At 49.4% G+C, this 15,637-nt stretch overlaps 1 protein-coding gene across 5 annotated transcripts; it reads right to left on the bottom strand.

Annotated features, from left to right (window-relative positions):
* Positions 1 to 1,493: 1,493 nt before the first annotated feature.
* ALAD (aminolevulinate dehydratase) lies at positions 1,494 to 13,124 on the bottom strand. Of its 5 annotated transcripts, XM_074330870.2 has the most exons (13): positions 12,925 to 13,083; positions 10,962 to 11,070; positions 6,988 to 7,175; positions 5,985 to 6,201; positions 5,405 to 5,501; positions 4,906 to 5,041; positions 4,704 to 4,787; positions 4,515 to 4,603; positions 4,172 to 4,227; positions 3,997 to 4,084; positions 3,818 to 3,904; positions 3,356 to 3,485; positions 1,494 to 2,708 (listed from the first exon to the last, which is right to left on the bottom strand). In XM_074330870.2, the coding sequence occupies exons 2-13, from the start codon at positions 11,060 to 11,062 to the stop codon at positions 2,650 to 2,652; spliced, it is 1,332 nt and encodes a 443-aa protein (XP_074186971.2). In that variant the 5' UTR covers positions 11,063 to 11,070; positions 12,925 to 13,083; the 3' UTR covers positions 1,494 to 2,649. The 5 variants fall into 5 exon arrangements, with proteins under 5 accessions (XP_074186971.2, XP_019610168.1, XP_074186973.1 ...); XM_019754609.3 differs by lacking the exon at positions 10,962 to 11,070 and having other exon boundaries at positions 5,985 to 6,035; positions 12,925 to 13,124; XM_074330872.2 differs by lacking the exons at positions 10,962 to 11,070; positions 12,925 to 13,083 and adding an exon at positions 12,768 to 12,912 and having other exon boundaries at positions 5,985 to 6,035.
* Positions 13,125 to 15,637: the final 2,513 nt, after the last annotated feature.

The raw sequence follows: 15,637 nt of genomic DNA, 5'->3' as shown, positions 1-15,637 counted from the left end.
CCATGAGAGCCTCTGACCCTAGATCTGGCCACACTTGACCTTATTACAATCCAGTTATGAAAACCAATCATTTCCTATTGAATTTAGTTTCTGTCACCAAGACTACCCAGAACAGTACAGATTATGGGGTGCTGCAAGGCACAGGCACTAATATGTGGAATTGGCAGAGTCCATGTGAGGTAGGGAGCAGGTCAGGATTCCTCCTTTTCTACTTGGGAAATTGGTAGTAAATTGGCTGGTTAAAATGCCTGTTGCTTTTTGAGACCCTCAACCACAAGCCACTGAGGTTGTACTTCTAGGGATCTTAGTAAAGCAAAACGTGAGGGTGGTGGAATGTGTTAGCTTGGTTGCTCTTCCTTCAGGTCTAGGCTTAAATGTCAGTCCCTCAGGGAAGCATTTTCTGGTCCTTCGAACTAGGTCAGGTCCTGGTAACCTCCTTCATAGCACCTGTCACCACATCACTGGTGACACGTGTGCTTCCTGGTTCTCAGGGAGACTCATTCCACTCAATGTTACCCCTGGGGTGGGGGTCTGGATACACAGAGTTGTTTGCTCCCTGTGGACTGTTTGTACCTAAAGGGCAGTGTCTGGCTACTGTCTCTCTGTGCCTAGAACAGAGCCAGGCTGTGTATTTGCTTGGCAGCAAAGAGTCTGGGATAGTCTTGAACCTTCCCTTTCACACTAGTCGTTTTAACCAGAAATGAGCTCAGAGGATAGGGGCCAGGAGACAGGAAGCCAAGAAGCTAAGATTGTCACAGGTTGTGGCCTAGTCGAAGCCCCAACGCCCATCAGTGACTCATCACCAGTGAGTGCTTTGGGCCCCTCAGTGGTAGGTAGATCCAGGCTCAGGCTTCCTGGAAGAAACTTTGTGACTCTTGGAGCCCCGATCTTGGCTGGCCACTTTCCCATAGGCTGAGGTCAGGTCTTTAGTGAAATCGGCCACAGCCCTGGGGAAGACCACCAAGAGTCAGAGGAGACTGGTCTGACTGCAGGAGCTGCCGGCCGTTTATAATTTTAAATTTTAAAATGGGTTGTTTTGCTTCATGGTCCAAATTGAACTTGCTTTGGGCCTGGAGTTGGGATTCTCTGTCATTTTGCAGATGGGCAGGTGGACTTGTACACGGGCCCCTCCTTAGCTGGGCCTTAACTTTCAACTAGGGGGAAATACTATATCCTGTCAATCTCAGAAGAAAATTGAAACTACGAATTCAGTTGCTCAAGTCAGAAACCCATGAAGGCATCCTTGGTTTCTTCCATTGCCTCACCCTCGACCCCTCTGGATTTAAAGCACTGGCAAAATCTGCTAATTCTGTCTCCAAAATGTATCCTAAATACAGTTGCTTCCTCCTATGTCCACTGACACCACCATGGTCAAACCACCACCATTGCTCCCAGGGGTCTGCAGCAGCCTCCCAAACAGGCTCTTTCTTCCTGCCGTTTCTCTCACCCTTCCGCTTTCCCCATAAAAGCAGTGTGCGAAACTGGACGACATATAACTGGTTAAGATCCTTCAGGTGGCTTTATATCAGATGCAAAATAAAATCCAAAAAGGTGCAGGATCTACCTTTCCAACCTCCAGTCTTCTCACCCACCTTCCTCTTCATCCTGCTCCCAGCAGCGCTGCCAAGTTCCTCTCATCACCGGATCTTTGCACACTTCGTGTCATTCTCGAAGCTTCTGGCGCGCTTCCCTCTGCTCTCTGAAAAGGTCCTTCCTCGTCCCTCAACCTCAGGGAGGGCTTTCTCAACCATCCTCTCAAGAGAGGCCCCCTTTCTTCTGTCTCAGACCCTTTCCTTCAAAGCACTTATAATGTATAACTATTTTATTTGTTTTCTTGTTGTTGTCTGTCTCCCTCATTCTTGTATAGCTTCATGCAGAGAGACAGGCTGAGGTCTGTCCTGCTAGATGCTCAGTACCCAGCACTGCCTGGGCACAGAGCACACGTTCTCAAAAAAAAAAAAAAAAAATCTTTAATAAAAAACTTTTTTGATGGTGGCACCTCCAACAGTCAGGAACTCTTTCTTTGCTTCTGGATTTTGATCCTCAGGCAATGTTTCTGCTCGTTAATGAGTACTTCTTTCCTGGGTTTATGGCTCTGAGTAAAATAAGAGATCTCAGGTGTCCTGGAGATCCCTGGCCTGTGTGAGAATCACCTTTCAGTTGAAATTGCAGCAAATCTCAACTCTAAATCCCGGGGATATCAATCTAGGCCTGAGTCCCAGCGCCTAGCAATGCTGCCAGAGGTTTTGGGCTTTCCGGAGCACTTGTGGAACCATGATCCAACTGCCTTCCTCTTCCCCTAATGCTCTAGGCCCCTCTCCCAGGCCCCACCAAGATTGCGCCCTTGACTGCTGGGGGTTTTTAAGCTGAAGCCACACCAGAGGAAGGAGCTGGAATGACAGCGGTAGCCTCAGGGCTGACTCAGGAGAGGGTGGGAAGCTTGAAGGAGCCCATGAAAATGTGGCCGTGAGTGGTAAGATTTGGCACGTTGGCAGAAACCACCTGGGACTGCGAGGCACCTGACAGCATGTGAGCAGGAAGAGGGCATGATGGCAAAGTTCTAAAAGCAGCATTTACTTTGGCTTTCACTTCTCCAAGGCCCGGGACCTTTTTAAAGTTCCAATTCTTGGGTCTTCCAGACTCTCTCCATCACTCCTTCAGCCACTTCAACAGCTGAGGTGTGTAGTAGGTAATGATGATGTCGGCACCTGTGTGGGGGAGAGAAGCAGGAAGCAGGGGAGGGGCAGGGCATCAGCTCTGGGCACACCTGGGAGATGAGGGCCAGAGGGGGAAGAAGGCTACTATGAAGGGGCACAGTCGGTGGGCGACACAACTGAGACTAGAACTGGTAGCACTGGGCCCAGCTCTTCCCAGTTCTAGCTCTGTACATTGTGTGACTGTGGGCAAAGCCATTTTCTCTTTGTGGGCCTCAGTTTGCCAATGTATGAAATGCACAGTGAGGGAAATAGGTAAGCTACAAGTTCCCTTCCCACACCGTGTGGCATATCAACAGCCAGCTCCCATTTATAGAGTGATAACATATGCCAATTATACATCTCATCTCATTTAACCCACATGACAACCAGGTACCAGGTATCTTATCTCTATGACAGGCAAGGGCACTGAAGTGAGGCTAGGCTGAGGTCTCAGAACCGAAAAATAGAGGGCTCTGCTTTCTTCACTGTTCCCCGTTCTGCTCTACGTTCCATGTCTCTTCCTCAGCCTGTGTCTATTTAGATCACTGGCATTTGCAGGCCTGAGACTCCAGGCTGTCTCATGATTTCATTTCCCTCTCTGGGCAAAGTGCCAATCAGTCCATGTGGCACAGGTCGAAACCCCACCCCTGCCTACTTACCTGCTCTGCGGAAGGCGGTCATGGCCTCCAGGACAGCAGCCTTGAGATCAAATGCCCCGGCCTGGGCTCCATGCCACAGCATTGCAAACTCTCCAGAAACGTGGTACACAGCGAGAGGGAGCTCGGGGTGCTGCAGAGAAACGGCGAGCGGTAGGCAGACGTGGAGGGGGGTGTGTGTCCCAGGAAGTGTCCCTTCCTCTCTGGCCAATCTGTGACCATCTTGAGCCCCATGCCCTGAGTCACTGCTGCTGGCAGCCTGGCTCATTCTTGGACTTTTCAAAGCAGAAGCTTTTCAAAGACTCCTGCCCACTGGTGGTTCCTGGGCAGGGGTGAGGAGGGGAGGATTCCTGCTCAGGGGCAGATCGCTTCCAAGCCTGAGATGCTCAGTGCCTTAATCTAAGGTCCCAGAGTCCATGGCCACACTCTCGTCTCCCTGAGGCCCCCGTCTCGCTCTGCGCTCACCTTGTCCTTCACCTCCCGCACAATGTCCAGGTAGGGCATCCCCGGCTTCACCATGACCATGTCGGCTCCTTCCCGGACATCCCGGTCCTAAGGGATGAGGTACAGTGCGGTCAGTGCCTGGGAGGTGAGGAGACAGGGGGACCGACTGGGGGGTGGGGGCTCAAGCTCTGGTCACTCACCACTGCTCGCAGGGCCAACCCTCGTGCTCCGGGCGGCAGCTGGTAGCAGCGGCGGTCTCCAAAAGCTGGGCTTGATTGAGCCGCATCCCTGGGAAGCAGAGGCATCGGGGTGGGCTCCAGCTTTGGGCTAATGGGTCAAGGAATTACCAGCAGAACCCTGCTAATCCCTACTCACCGGAAAGGACCGTAGAAACAGGAAGCAAATTTGGCGCTATAGCTCATCACGGACACCTGTGGGGCGACAACGGGAGCTGAGGTTCAGTCAGCCCTTTCCAGATGTCCCAGGGTGATGTGGCAGAACAAGGATCCAGGCTGGGAAGTACAGGGCCTGTGCCCTAGTCCCACTGGAGCTCTGGGCCTTCATTTCCCCATTTGAGTTGCAGAGGTTGAGAGAGATCCCAAAGGCCTTGTCCAGTGCTGTCTTCAGTTCTGTGATTCTTGGCAGATATGGGCGTGGGGCTGGTCCAGGCTCAAGTTCTCTCACCTTCCCCTCCCCTCCCTGCATTCCCCACCCCTACCCTGTTGCCAAGTCCATATGCCATCAGAGTCTCCTTGATGGCTTCCACGCGTCCATCCATCATGTCCGACGGGGCTACCACCTGACATCCTAAAGGGCAGAGGGTGGCCTTTAGAACTCCAGGGCCTGCCTATTCACTCTGCCACCTCCCTGACCCGGGGCTGCTTATCCCTGCTGATGACTGACTCACCTGCCTTGGCATAGGCCAGTGCCACTTCTGCCAGCCGCTGGCGGCTCTCCTCGGCCTGGAAAGCCCCATTCTCACTCAGAAGCCCTGCAGGTCAGAGAGCTGCATTGTAGGGAGCATTTTAGGCTCTGGCCTGTTCCCAGTATGTGGAGAACTGAGCGGTGGGAGTGCAGGTGGCAGGGGCTGGGGGAGGCAGGGACCTCACCGCAGTGACCGTGGGAAGTGTAAGGGCACAGGCAGACATCACAGGCCACCAGGAGGCTGGGGAAGGTCTTGCGCAGCAGACGGGTCGCCTCGACAGCTGGGGAGTCCTCCGAGTCGGCTGCAGAGCCCCGCTCATCCTAGTGGCAGAGGGAGGACCAAGCAGGGTGTCTGTCACATGAAGCTTTCGGCACCACGGTCCCTCCGAGTGCAGCCCTGTCCCTCTGCTTGTATCGCCATCACAGCCACTGGACGGGGAAGCACAGTGAGGACTGTCCCTACTTTGCAGAGGGGACTTGACTTGCCCGGTCAGGATGTCACAGCCCTATTTAGTTTCCTGACCCTACGTGGGTGCTGTATGAACAGCAGAGGCCATGTCCATTCAGCTGTGGCCCCAGGGCCAGCACAAGGCCAGAATGAGGGCATGGTCAGTGGGGAACCTCAGCCCAGTCTCATCCAACCTCCCCTGCCCCTCCCCGCTAACGCCTCCTCTGACTCTTCACCTTGGGAATTTTGCTGGGGACGCCAAAGACCAGGACACAGCGCAGGCCCTCTTCCACCAGGGGCCTCAGCATCTCTTCTAGCCGGTTCACACCATACCTGCACAGAGACGGGATGCAGGGGCTGAAGTAAGGCAGGTCCCCCCGTAGGTCCTCCCCACTCTGCGTCTGTGAAGGGCCAAGCTGGACATGGCACCAGACGACTCAAGCCCCATAGTACAGAGAGGGACAGGAATGCACCCAACACACAGATGGGGAAACCGAGGCCCCAAGCAGCAGAGCTATGGAATTCAGATGTGGAAAGTCTTCCAGTGTTTTCTTACTGAACACCCATTTGAAGGTTAGCTCTCCCATGCAAGACTCTGCTATGACACCTCTAGTGATAGACAGCCCATTATTACTTAACGAGGCTGCCTCTTCTGTTATGGAACAACCTTGACCCTGAAAATACCCTTCTCACTAATGAGTTGAAGTCAGACTCTGTGGACCTTCTACCTCCTGAGTCTGCTTCTGCTTCCTGCTACCTCCACCTGTAAAACCTCTCCCTCCATCATCCCCTTGCTTTCCCCACCGTGTCGCCTACCTGGCCACTCCTGGGAGGCTGGCGATAGGTTGTATGTCATCAGGAACATCCCTGCAAGAGTGGGGGTGAGCTATGAATTGGCAGTGGTGGGAAGGGCCAGTGGGGAGGGGGTGACTGGGGGTGATGGTTGGGGAGCTGGAAAGGAATATGGAAGTGGAGATGGTGAGAAGAGGATGGGGTCCAGTGTCTGGTTCCCTTGCCTGGTCAAGCCCAGGGCCTGAAATAATAATAGGAACAACAAAAAAATAACAGTGACAATAAAAGCAACTATACTAAAAAAAGAGTAACCATAGGAAGCAGTCAAGTGGTTGAGAAGTTGGATTCTGAAGCCAAAAGGTCCTCACTTGCTATCACGGCCACTAACTGATTGGGTGACCTTGGCCAAGCCATACCAACGACGAGCCTCAGGTCGTTCATGTATATCCTGGGTGGATTCATTCATTCATTCATTCAACAAATACTTACTGAGCACTTATTATGTGCCAGGTACTGTTCTAGGCTCTGGCATATAACTGAACAAAACAGACAAAAATCTCTGCCCTCGTGGAGATGACATTCTCAAGGGTAATAGACATACCCTCCTTATACGGCTGCTGTGAGGACTGAATGAGATATAGATGTAGGTGCTTAGCATAGTACCTAGTACACAGTAAGGACTCAATAAATGTCAGCTGTTGCTATTATTAATAATCATGACTGCAACCTCTTAGGTGTACACAGCACTTTACAATTCTACAGAACACTTTCTCAGCTTCTGTCTTACTGCAAAACTCAGGAGGCAGGTAAGGGTTACTCTTCTTTTCCAATTGAGAAGATCGAGTTCTTTTCAAGGTTTGTTTAATTCCTAAGATGACTGTCCTTAACCCAGTAGGCCACTTCCAATACCTTGAGCTCCAAGCTGACAGGTCACTTCACCACCCAAAACAACACAGATGCCTGCTCCGGTCACACACCCACCCACCCACCCTGCAGATCAGAGACCTGACTCATTCTGGGGACTCACGTGACAAAGATGGGGTAGATGAGGTTGGAGGCATTGAGGGTGGTGGTTGCTGTCTGCCAGGTCCGAAGCAGTGGGTGAAAGTAGCCGCTATGCAGGACTGACTGGGGTTGCATGGTGGGCAGTGGCGGCGCAGGGCAGCAAACTGGTTGGAACTGAAGGCTCCTGAGGTATCTGCTGTGTGCTCAGCTCTGTGGGGGCAATGGGAGGCACATGAGACATGCTCCCTGTCCCCAGGAGGTGGCCATGTTCCCCCAGGCTCCTCAAGATTCCTGCCTTCCTTGCTCTCTACCCCAGTGCTCCGCTGAGTGTGGTTCCCCAGTCCCCGCTGGCCTGTAAGATAAGCAGAGGAATGAAAGTAGGCCTTTGCACCTAATGATGTGAAATCTGGGCTAGTACTTTATATGATCTTTTTCTTTTCAAATAACATTTTTCTAGTAATTCGTTTTTATTTTGTCAAAGGATCACTCTGTGATGGATTGGAGATTAGTATGAGGAGCACTGATCTAGCCAACGTTTAAACTTTGTGTATTCCATGGAAGACATCCATGTGCTTGGCAGAAACTTTAGATAAGCCAAAAGAGAAAAGGCTCCGTAATTTCACCTCTAGAGAAAAGCACTGCTAAGCCCTTGTTCCAGGGACTTCCTGTCAGGCAGGATATACACTAAGAGGATTAAATAGCACCTGGTAGAGAGCTAGACACCCGTATTTTCCAGCCCTAGAGCCCCCTGCTGTTCCCCAAGAAAAAGTCACTCCTGGCCATCTTCTGGCTCTGCTCCCCTGTTCCCTTTACGGAGAAGGCTTATGCTCTCTCCACAACGTCCCACCTCCAAATCCTACCTGGTTCCCCACAAGGCATCCCTTCCCACTGAAACTTTTCTTCTTGCCCAGCTCACACTCTCTCTTATATAACAATTCTTTGTTGACCCATCTTATCTTGTCCCAGTAGACAGAACTTCTGCAGGGCAGTGACCATAGTGAGTTCATTTTTGCCTCCCCCACATACTCTGCCACATAGTAAATATTTAATTACATGAAGTACAGGACAATATGCCCTAAATGCCAAATAAGGGATGCCAGACAGAAGGAAGCTGGGGTGGAGGCATTGTCATTTGTTTCTTGAGCACCTACTGTGTGCCAGGCCATGCAGGACACTTGCACACATGGTTTCGTCCCGAGTTGGCACTGCAGTTCTGGGAGGCGGGCTGACTGAGGGCACTAGGAGAGGTGCAGCCTACCATAAAAACCGTGAGTTCCAGCGGGAATTTGGACGTCAGAAGAAGCTTGTTCAAAGACAAGGACTGGAACTTGGTTTTGCAGGACACGTGGGTTCAGCTAGTCAGAGGGAAAGGGGAGAACGTTCCCTCGGGAAGAGAAGAAAGGAGCAGAGGTGGGGAAGGAGGGATGGCTATGGCCTGTTCTCAGGACCTGAGGAGGCAATCGAGCTTCCTCCTTGTGTCTAAGGGGAAGGGATGAGGGGGCCAGACTGAGGACAGAAGATTTCTCACCAGGGGGAGTTGCCTGGTCAGAGCCTAGCTTTAGGAAGAAAATTCTTACAGCCTGAGCACAGCAGATTGGAAGCAGAGGAGCACAGAGGCTGTGGGGCCAGAGGGGTGGAGAAGAAAGGGCCATCATAAGGCAGTCTCTTGGGATGGATGCTCTGAGCTTATTTAACCTGGTGGGCAACGGAGAAGGGACAAGGCAGAAAGAGGGCAGCAGGGAGCAGAGTTTGGAGAGGAAGCAGAGAGCTCCGTTTTAGACGCTTCTTTCTGGAGGTGTGTATAGAAGAAGATGTGAACAAAACTGACTCCATCTTTGTATCCCTGCTTTTGTTTTTCCATGCCGAGAACTGTGACCTCAGCCATCACCAAAGCCTCAGCCATCACCAAAGCCTCAGTTAATGACTAATTGTGTCCTGTAAGCTTATACAATGTAACCATAAAGCATACTGTCAGTAAAAGGCCAGAATGGCATAGCAATGGAGGTAAATATCAAACTAGTGCTGGCATCAGTTCTAAGCAATTATCCATAAGACCACCAAGAGGTAGGTTCCTAGCTTGTACTGCACTCTTTGTCCCTCTGTCTTGTCAATTATTAGTAGTTCAGCTATACTATAAAATATTTACTGTAACAATTATCTAGCAGCAGAGAATAATCCGCGCAGACTGCTGGGTTGTCTGTTCCACTCCGACCCAATCTTCCTGTAAGTAAATTACCCTACAGTAAATTCCATTATATTCAGTGGACTTGCCTGCTTCGTTTTCCAGTCTTAAGGCTTTTTTTTATGGTTCGGTGGTCTCTGTACGTATGCTCTACCTTCATTCAGACAAGGTGCCTGGCAGAACACCCATTAGCCAAGTAGGAAAGAAAAAGAGCCACCAATCTCTCCTTGTGTGAACGGGACCTCTAGGTGCAGAGAAGGACAGAGACTTACCCAAGGCTATGCTCTTCCTGGGTCTGGGGGGTCCTTTAGTACACCAATGTGCCTCTCTCCCCAGTTTCCCAGGCTCCTTTAGCTCCCTCCCAACCAGCTCTGGGCCCCATTTTATCTGATCCTCCTCCCTGGCAGGGTTGGGGTTATCAGGAGCCACACAGGGACACAGCCTACCACCCCACCCTTGAGCCAGCGACATTATCTGACACAGAAGCAAGTCCTCAAAGAAACTCCAACCCCCAAATGAGCAATCGTTCAGCAGTTCCAAAGTCCTGAGTACCCACATTGTGTAGGAGTTTGCTCTGAGGTATGCCAAGGATAAGCCTAGCTTAGAGGTTAAGTCAGTTGCCTAAGACTATACAGCTGGTTTGTAACTGAGCCAGAATTTGCGTTTGTTCTAGACAGTGAGTGCAGGGTACAATAGCCCATAGTATTGGTAAAGACTTGATTCAGTAGGCATCTCTCTGCCTCTACTACCTGCCTTGGAGGCTGGAGAGATGGAGAAATTAAGAGAAAAATATACTGTGTGTGTTACGTGCTGGGCACTAGACTAGGTACTTTGTATCTATTATAACATCTCATTTAATTGCAGAGAATCATCCTAACTTTTAGTGATAAGGAAATGGAGGCTCAGAGAGGTTAAGTGACTTGCTTAATGTCATCCTGCAGTCAAGTCTGGAGTTAATGTCATTCTGGAGTCAAGCTGGGTCTACAGGTCTGATTCAATTCTCAGAGAATAACCTTAGTAGCAGGCCTCTTTGGCTTCTGGAATCCAAAGCTGCATTCCACTGGCCTCAACTCTGCATCTACTTTAGAAGGCTGAGGTAGCAAACGCCCTCTGTTTATCAGAAGCAATAGGGCAGGGCTGCCTAGGCTCCTTGCAGTCTGCATATCACTACAAGGAGACTGGGGGCTGGGGGTGGGGACAAGGGAGGAGGGTGAGAGTGGTGAAGGGGAGGCCTCACTAGGACAGTTTCACTTTAATCTTTTTGTGTTTTTTTTTTTTTTTTTTTTTTTTTTTAATTTTAGGGTTCAGAGAGTGATTTGATTTTGAGAAATGGGTATCAGTAATAAAAAAATTAAAAAGTTGAAATCACCAATCCTGTTTATTTCTTACATTCTGATGTGAAAAATTGGGTGTAGGGAGGTGACAGGACTTATCTGACACCACACAGTAAGTCAGGGCTTGACCATGGGGCCTCCTGGCTTCTCCTCCAGTGCCCTGTTACCTACACCAAACATGGTCATTCTGTTACAACAGGTGCTTAAAAAATATCTCTGGAGTAGAAAAACACCCCTGCGCAAAGTTGCGTCTCTGTTTGCAGAGCCAAAGCCAGGTGGAGGTTTGGCTTTGCAAAAAGTCTCTCAAAGATTGGGAGATTTTCACACAGTTGGGAGGGCACTTCTTCCAAATCAAGGGACCTCGCAAGCTGCCCCTTAAATCCTGTGATACCACACTGAGGTCAAGAGCACATCACCATGGAGCCCAGCACCTATGCTCGCCCCACAATGGAACAGGTTAGCTTAGCTGGAAGGCAGTACAGGGCGGTGCAGAAAGAATCACGTTTCAGGGTCAAACAGCCCCACGTCTGGTCTCTGCTGTGTGTGACTTTGAGCAAGGTTGCTGGCCTTTCAGTCTTCATTTTGTGATCTATAAAATGGGAGTGATACATAAGGATCAAACTGGCAAAGCTTCAGAGAAAATTAGAGATCGTGAAGAGGGGTATGCCTAACCACACAGTAAACATGTAGCTAATTTTTTGAGTAGAACTGAGCTGAAACTAAATCTTGCCATCATAGCTGTACCTTCTGCACCACACCCAGAAGGGAGAACTATCACTTAAACCTGTGAGGGTCACAGGGTCTTCCAAGATATCCGAGGTGGGGGGTGGGGTCCCTGCCTTCCAGCAGCTTATGTGGGGCAAGAGAAATAATCACCACCTAGATGCTACAGTACAGGGATGGACCAGGTGCTGTGGGAGGGTCCTGTGTGTCTTGGAGTCAAGAATGGCTTCATAGAAGAAGGGACATTGAAGGATCAGTAGTTTTTCAGACTGACTGTGAAGGTATCTCCTTCCTTAGAAGGTAACTTCCTCAACCTGGGAGTACCCTAAGTTGGCCCCCGTGAGAGCTGCCACCAGCAGGGGCTGAGAAAGAGCTGCAGGGCTTGAACCCCTCCCTGTCCTCCATATTGTGCTCAGCGGAGGATTCCAGAGGCAATGGTCTTGGTACAGAGGGTTGGAAGCTGCTGCCAGCTCTGGCAGACTCTGCCAGGAGACAGCCGGGAAGGCCAGCTAGGTAGAAGGTCCAAAAGCCCAGAGGAGGGGCCCAGGACTGCAGCTGTCAGGCAGTTCTGAAAACAGACCAACTTGTTATTCAATCCACATTTCCTGAATACCTACTCTGAGCCTGCCCCAACGTGACAGACAGGAATTAAAGAGAAGAATGAGACCAAGTCTTCACCTAGGGTTTTGAAGAGCCCAATCTCCTCTGGGTTTAGCTAGTTGGAGCTATGGAGAATTTGCCAGGTCCACAGATTCCTAAACAATTTGCCTAAGGGGGTCCTTAAAGCTTGTTGATTGCATCATTGAAATGATGGTGAAACTGGGCTCAGAGAGGGACAGACACAGGCAGGGGTTAGTGGCAGATCTTGGGCTAGAATTCGGGATTCCAGCAGCCCAGCTCTCAGTGCCTACTATTACACCTTGATCCTTCTTCTTTCTTTCTTTTTTTTTTTTTAAGGAGGGAGCAGCTCACAGTGGCCCATGCGGAGATCGAACCGGCAATTCTAACAACACACTCCAACCAACTGAGCTAACTGGCCACCCCTACCCCTACCCCTTGATACTTTAAGTACAGATTTCAAAGCACACAGCAGAATTGGACTGTGGAGAGCTCTGGATGAAGGGGAGAGGGGGGGAGAGGGGGAGAGAAGTAGACCGTGACTCTGGACCTGGCTGCAGCTGGCAGCATGATGGTTCAGTGTGTGGGTTTTCCAGTTTGTACACATGGGTTCAAACTCTGACTCTGTCACTTTCCAGCTGTCTAATTTCAGTTCCCTCATCTGGTAAATGAGGACCTGAGCCTCACTCAATGGGCTGTTGTAAGGAGTGAATGGGTCAATCCATGCAGTAGCGTTACGTCCAAGCCTACCACAAAGCGGCTGTTATTATTTCCACCTCCCTCGCACATCGGCGATGGCACCTCGCGCTCTGCTCTTACAGAAACACTGCCGCAGCGGTCTCCAAGGGAGTGGACCACAGAGTGGAGACGCGGAGCCCGCACCCAGGCCCTCAAGGGCTACGGACACGCGGAGACTCCAACCCAGGCTGTAGCGGGAAAATCTACCTCTAAGACCCCAAATGCCGGCCACAGGACGGATCCCTGGCTGCACTGCCAGCGCTGCAGGCGCACAGCACAATCTGGGTCTGGGTACGCGGCGGTTCTTGGTGCTACAGGCCCCGTCTCCACGTCCGTCATCTCGCCGAGTCCAGCCCCCGCTCACCTGCCTCCCTAAGGGATCCGAGGCGACGCTCCCGCCACCGCTGTCGCACACTCTTGTCTCCGGGGCCCACGGGGGGGCGGGGTGGCAATCCCGGAAGCAGCGCTCCCTCTCACCCTCAGTCTTCACCCGCGTGCAGGCCACGCCCCCTGCACTAGGGTAGCAGCGGCTAGCTGGTCAGCTCCAGCCGCAGTCGCACATGTACGTCAGGCTCGAAGCTGGCCAATCGGTGTGCGGAAGGGCTGGAGAGCCCGCCCGTACTCGCGCAAGGCGCGGGGGAAAGGCTGGAGGGAGCCCACGTGGGCACAGGGTCCTGGCGAGTGAGCCGGTCTCAGAAGCGGTTAGAGCTCCAACGGTCTCTCAACAGTCCTCTTCCCAGCCTAGCGCATGCTTGGTGCAGGTTAATTATTTGTTGAAAGAGTAATTGGATGTCGAGGACATTAAAACAACACCGTAATGCCTAACACAAAAGCTAAGTCCGTTTTTACGGAGAGCCTTTTAAATTTTGTTGAGTTCAGCACCAGGCTGCCTTCCAAGTTTTCACAGAAAATTTCTCCCAGCGTAATTGCTCAGGTCTACTTACTCTGTGCCATGGTTTGGGAGATGTGATGTGAATGACACGGGCACTTTGGGCATCAGACCTATGATGGGTACAAGGGGAGATCTGACCAAAAGCCTGTGGGGGGCTGGGCAGAGTTGGGCAGAGTATGTGCACTGGTGGGAAGAACCTAGTAAGGCTTTTGGGGCTTGGGTGAAATAGGGATCGGGATCAATTCCCTATAGCAAAGGAATATGCCTTCATAAAGGTGAATCAGGGACTATTGAAAAGTTGCCTTTCAACTGTAGAGGATGCCAGTGAATTGTACTACACTTATTCTCAGATTTTGCTTCTCAAAATCAATAACCCACACCTGTTTTATACCTCTGTATTTCAAGTTAAAGAGGTTGAGAGGCTTAAAGCTGTGGAAATAGGACACTGCTTAGTTCCCAGCTACTAGAGTTGATTTCTGTTCAAATAAGGAAGGTGGTGGAAAGGAACGAGAAAAAGTGAAGAAATAAAATGGAGTCACCTTGGTCAAGATGCTAAATTATTAAAAATCAAGTAGGCTGAGGCAAGAGGAAAACAATTCTATTTTTGTTTTAACTAGCCTGGGAACTTAAACATTTCAGTTGTGCATCAATGTTTGGATGTACATTAATTCCACAGATAACCATCTGAACAACTCAGAAAGAAATGTTCCATTAACCAGACCACTGGATACCTGGAAGATTTCTATCTTGGATCAATCCAGAGTTTAAGAATGCAGGACTGATTTTTCTCAAAAATGTACTTTTTACAATATAAAAACTTTCAAACTCTTTTCTTCTTCAGAATACTCTGGGTATTGCCTACTTGTGTTTCCAGTTTGCAAGCCCTAAGGTCTTTGAATAAAACTTTTGTTATTTTTAATTTTAGCAAAGCCTCCTGATTCTTTTATGGTTCAGTTGGTAGGAAGTAATGTTTTTTTGTCCATTAGAGTCAGGGACAGTACCATGCACTTTACATTCATTTATCTAATTTTGACAACTGTTACTATCCTCATTTTAGAGACTGGGGAAACAATTGTCATGGAGATTAAGTAAATTGCCCCACATCACACTGGGTTATCTCTGCAATGTCTGCTAACCATGCTCCTTCAATTCATAGGGATTACTATTCATTCCCCGCGCCCCCCCCACTATTTAGATTCCCTGCCCAACATTTCTTTCATGACACCTGTTCCATCTCTGAGTTTATTGATAACTAAAAATAATTAGGATCGTCTACCTCCAAGAGCCCAAACAGGATGAAAAAACTTTAAATGTTACTGTTTGGTGTATTCTATCCTTCCCATGTCTCTCATTCTTGACTAAAAGACATGTTCCCATCCCTACTTCCCACCTCCCAAAATTAAGGTAATTTTACCTTAATCTTTCACTTTGATCCCTAAGAGTATTCTGAATACAACAATATGAATACATCTTAAACATAAGATTTGTTAAGCAGGAGTCAGATACAAGAGTGCATATTGTATGATTTCGTTTACATGAAATACAATCCCAGGCAAAATAAATCTGTGCTGTTCCAAGTCAGGACAGTGATTACCACTGGAGACATAGGGAGTGACTACAAGGGAGACCAAAGGGGCTTTTTAGGGTGCTGGTCATGTTGTTTATTGATCTGAGTGTGTTTGTGAAAATTTATCTAGCTCTATACTTACCTGTACCTTTTAGTATATATATTTTAATTTAAAAAAAAGTAACACCTCACCCCCACCCCAAAACCCACTAAAGTATCGTGTCTCCCAGGTAGGTACATGGAATGGCACTAAATGCTGTGAAGAGCATAAAAAGAAACAGAGATTAGTAGTTGCCAGGGGCTGGGGAGGGAAACGTGGGGCCTAATTGCTTGACTAGGATGAGATTTTATTTTTGGGTGATGAAAATGTTTTGGAACTAGATAGACGTACTGGTTGCACATTGTGAATGTGCTAAATGCCACTGAATTGCTAATTTTAAAATGGTTAATTGTATGTTCTATGAATTTCATCTCAGTTAAAAAGAAAATTGGTTCACCAAATGTGATGTGGTATTCTGGGTTGGATTCTGGAACAGAAAAAAAATGTTAGTGGAAAAACTGGTGAAATACAATAGTTTGGCCAATTTAATTAATAGTTTTTTCTTAGTTTTGAGAAAT

The sequence above is a fragment of the Rhinolophus sinicus genome, chromosome 16 (assembly GCF_057876585.1).
Source record: "Rhinolophus sinicus isolate RSI-liver-muscle chromosome 16, RSI-T2T, whole genome shotgun sequence".
Classification (NCBI taxonomy): domain Eukaryota; kingdom Metazoa; phylum Chordata; class Mammalia; order Chiroptera; family Rhinolophidae; genus Rhinolophus; species Rhinolophus sinicus.
Note: the sequence above shows the minus strand (reverse complement) of the source record. Positions and strands in the feature narration are given on the sequence as shown.